This window comes from Odontomachus brunneus, unplaced genomic scaffold, assembly GCF_010583005.1.
Source record: "Odontomachus brunneus isolate Ranch 3 - 2012 unplaced genomic scaffold, Obru_v1 Obru_scaffold_015, whole genome shotgun sequence".
NCBI lineage: Eukaryota > Metazoa > Arthropoda > Insecta > Hymenoptera > Formicidae > Odontomachus > Odontomachus brunneus.
The window spans coordinates 621,422-625,205 of record NW_022639465.1 but is presented as its reverse complement, the minus strand read 5'-3'; the positions used below and the strand labels follow the sequence as shown (position 1 = coordinate 625,205).

At 34.7% G+C, this 3,784-nt stretch overlaps 1 protein-coding gene across 3 annotated transcripts in view; it reads right to left on the bottom strand.

The window, feature by feature from the left end:
- Positions 1-1,577: 1,577 nt before the first annotated feature.
- The window catches only part of LOC116841394 (alpha-1,3-mannosyl-glycoprotein 4-beta-N-acetylglucosaminyltransferase B), a 6,257-nt gene continuing 4,050 nt past the window's right edge, over positions 1,578-3,784 (bottom strand). For 2 of the 3 annotated variants that reach the window (XM_032809257.1, XM_032809255.1), the window contains exons 6-11: positions 3,536-3,666; positions 3,358-3,465; positions 3,097-3,290; positions 2,481-2,617; positions 2,283-2,398; positions 1,578-2,198 (exon numbers count right to left, since the gene is read on the bottom strand). In XM_032809257.1, coding sequence (XP_032665148.1) covers positions 2,169-2,198; positions 2,283-2,398; positions 2,481-2,617; positions 3,097-3,290; positions 3,358-3,465; positions 3,536-3,666 — 716 coding nt within the window. In that variant the 3' untranslated portion in view covers positions 1,578-2,168. The remainder of the gene's footprint in view (positions 2,199-2,282; positions 2,399-2,480; positions 2,618-3,096; positions 3,291-3,357; positions 3,466-3,535; positions 3,667-3,784) is intronic. The other variant, XM_032809256.1, reaches the window with a different exon arrangement.

The following is a 3,784-nucleotide window of genomic DNA, read 5'->3' as shown; positions in this document are numbered from 1 at the left end:
TATATATATATATATATATATATATATATATATATATATATATATAAAAGTTAGTACACTCGTCTGCGCAACAGTCCTTCCTGATGCATCGAACAGTTAAGATTGCGAGCTATTTATGAACTTGATAATCGGTTATGACAGAGAAGCCGAAGTGATACGACTATAACGGAAGATTCGGGAAAAATTGAACTTTTAAGAACTGATTTTAAACTGGTTATGTTAAATAATTTAACTTTAAAAACAACAAAATTTCATTTCAAAATCAATTATATATTTTATTATAAAAAAGTAATGAATCGTTACTTTCTTAGTAACGGTAACGATCTACTTTTAAAATGAGTAACAAGTAACAGTAACAAGTTATATTTTACGAAAAGTAACGGTAACACGTTATTTTTTTTTAAGTAACGTTCCTAACTCTATAAATAACTCTAAAATAAAAGTATTTTTATTATAGGTATTGTTATATAGGTAAAAGTATAATAGAGTTATTATTTATCAAAAGTTGAAAAAATTACTTTTGGAAAGTAAAACGTTACCGTTACTAATGAAAAAAAATAATGTTACCAACTTCTTACTGAAAAAAATAACGAAGTTACAAGTAACGCATTATTTCCAACCTTGCTATTTAACACCGCGTATTTGCCATTTGATTCTCTGTCACTTAAAAAGAATGTTTTGCAGTCATAGCGAAAATATTCGAGATATGAGAAATTATAACTAAAATAAATAAATGACTAGCAAGTACCACGATATGTTTATATCATATGTTTATATGTTTTTTACTTAACCGATATGGATGATAGGGACAGAATTTATATATCTAAACTATTTGTAAAATTTAGAAAGTCTCCCTGTGACATCCATGCAGATTAAGACCAGATTAATAATTGGTAACAGGACCTAAATTCGTCTGCAGATATTGCTAGAATGCTGCTACTGATATAAATTCTTCAAACTGTAGACAATTCGTTAGCAGATACAAATAAAATTAATATATAGATTTTAACTGTAACATTTAGAATTCTACATAGACTAGAAAAGTATCTTTTCAGTGATCATAACCGATTATTATGCAAGTTCACGAGTAATAGCTCGCAATCGTTTGGTGTACTCTCAAGTTCATCGGGAAAAAGCGCGTGCAAACCGTTATGCAAGCGAGTATACATTTTGTTTTGCAAAACACGTTTTTTTCATGGGAAGATGATTTTTATATATCTGGTTAAGTTCATATATCAGTATTCACACACTTCCTTCCGTCTAGCGTCGCATTTCGCGCCAAACATAATTCTCTGATCTCGATTTCCCTCAATATGAAGGTCATTGATTTCGACGTAACCGCCGTAGCGATGCGAATACATGGTCACATTTAGTGTTAGATTCGTGTGAACACGAGCCGTGGGCTTCGTGTCGAAGGCGTTTTTTTGCGAAGGGTTTAAGCACGAGAAATCGGGAGACCCGTACGCGAGAATGAATCGAAACAATGCACAGGTACAGTTCCAGATCAAACAAATACCTGAACCATAACGTGCGATCTTACAGAAAGCAAAAAAAAAAAAAAAGAAAAAACACTCACGCTAAATATCTCGAAATTTAATAATGTGCTGTTATATACACTCATTAAATCGAATGCTCGCCGCAACATGAGTGTTTAGACGCGAGATATCAACATGTTGCGCTTCAGCGAGCACCGTATATAAACTAAGGGAAAAAACGCTCGATATAAAATACTTTATCGATTGATAAAAAATACTCAGTTTGCTTTACGCTCGTCAATAATTTCAAACATTCGACAGGTAGGTTAGGTTAACATTCGATCAGGCGTCCGCCTGATGAGAACTCGATTTACCGCGTTCCTTGTAGATTTGTTCTTTTCTCTGAAGGACGGGGGAGAGGGGAGGGGGTGAACTGAAACGTTCACGAAACAATCCACTAAGATCGCGGTGTTAATCCGGAAGTCGAAACGAAAGAAATCCACCTTCTCGAATAATGGACGGCACTGAACTAATAATTCCTATACTGGGCGCAGTCCGTTCGATACGTGATAGCACATGTGACGAGTTAAAAAAAAGAAAGAATATAAAAATAATAAACATTTATAAAACCATCGGCTTACGTTAACCGTGCAGGTGATACCGAAAGAACGCTCGAAATTCTTCATCCTTTAGTCAGCTAGGTTGATCCTCTATTATATGGATCTAACGGAGAAAATCATATCCTTGATTTTAAACGAAAACAATTGTTATTGTAATTCTCATTTAAGCAGCTGAGAGAGTTCTTACCTCAGACAGAATGGCCCAGTTTTCGCTCTCGCTGTGTATAGTCAAACGAAGCACCGATATCCTACCCAATCTTCGATCCACTGTTCCTTCGGCAACGCCAAGTACATCAAACTTACCTATTCATATCGTGCATTTTTATGCGAACTCTCAAATCGATTATATTGTACAGTACAAACGCAGAATCCCTATACTTCTTACCTATAATGACGTAGCCGTCCTCCGTCACGTCGTTACTATTTCTATCTAACAAGAGCGATAAATCGGACAACACTTCTACCGTCGTGTTGTAGAATCTGTCAGACGGATGCTCGGCATTTCCGCTCCTGAATAAGTACCTGCACACGCGAATCAGAGGGTTAAAGTTCCTGTGTCCTCGCCATGACCATCTTAACTTGAAGCGAAAAATATACGCACGCTCTAAACATTTGTGTAATAAAAAAAATATATCCATAAAATGATATTTTCAGTTGATCGAGCAGATGTACAAAATAATTAAAACACTTTTCTTTTGTTTTAATAATCAATAAATAATTGTAAGATTAACAAAATCACGAAAGGCAGATTGTATGTCACATTAATTTTACGGTAATTTATTGATTGTTAGAGCAAAAAAGGAAAGTGTTCGGACTATTTTGATGTGTTTGACCGATTGCAAGTGTCATTTTGTAAGTATATCTTTTTATTTCAATATATTTTGTAAGAATTTTTATCGTGTTTTTTTTGTCTCTGACATCAACAATCAACAGTTCTGCGACGAGCCTTAGTAGCAATTTTCTTCGTGTTCGAAATAAGGTGATTAATAGTTGTGACTTACTTCTTTATAAAAATAGGATGCGAAAATTTAAATTTCAAGTGATCTCCCGGCTGTGGCAACAAGCCCCAGAAGAACGACTCGCCTTTGTACGCTTTTTGCAGCGTATACTGCTTGTAAGGCTTGATCTGAGTTTCCACGGTCGCCTCGGGATTCTCGTGAGCGTAGAACAGCGTTATTTTACCGAATTGTTTGTCCTGAACGTAAAGTTTACAGTCAGCGTACACAATTCTACCTCATTTTAACTTCAGTGAGCGATATTACCTTGAGTTTTTGCACTTTCCCTTTCAACGAGGAATGCGTGCCTATATGTTGAAAGAGAGAAGGTTTATAATGTACCCACAACTCTGCTTTAGCTATCTTGCAGTGCTTCTGGAAGAGAAAGGGGATTTCTTTGCAAGACTGGAATACATTATTAAGTATCTGGCTGACCTATACTTACGCTGTCTTTATCGAGACTGCAGACTTTGGTAGATATTAAGTGATCCAAGAGCCAGTCAACGGGCTTGTCATTGTGAAACATTAAAAAGAATTGGACCAGCCATGGCAGTTCCACGCACTTAAATAGTTTTCCTGTTTCACACAATAATCATGATTTTTAAATATTTATAAATATACATATATCATATATGTGTATATATATATATATATATATATATATATATATATATATATATATATATATATATAT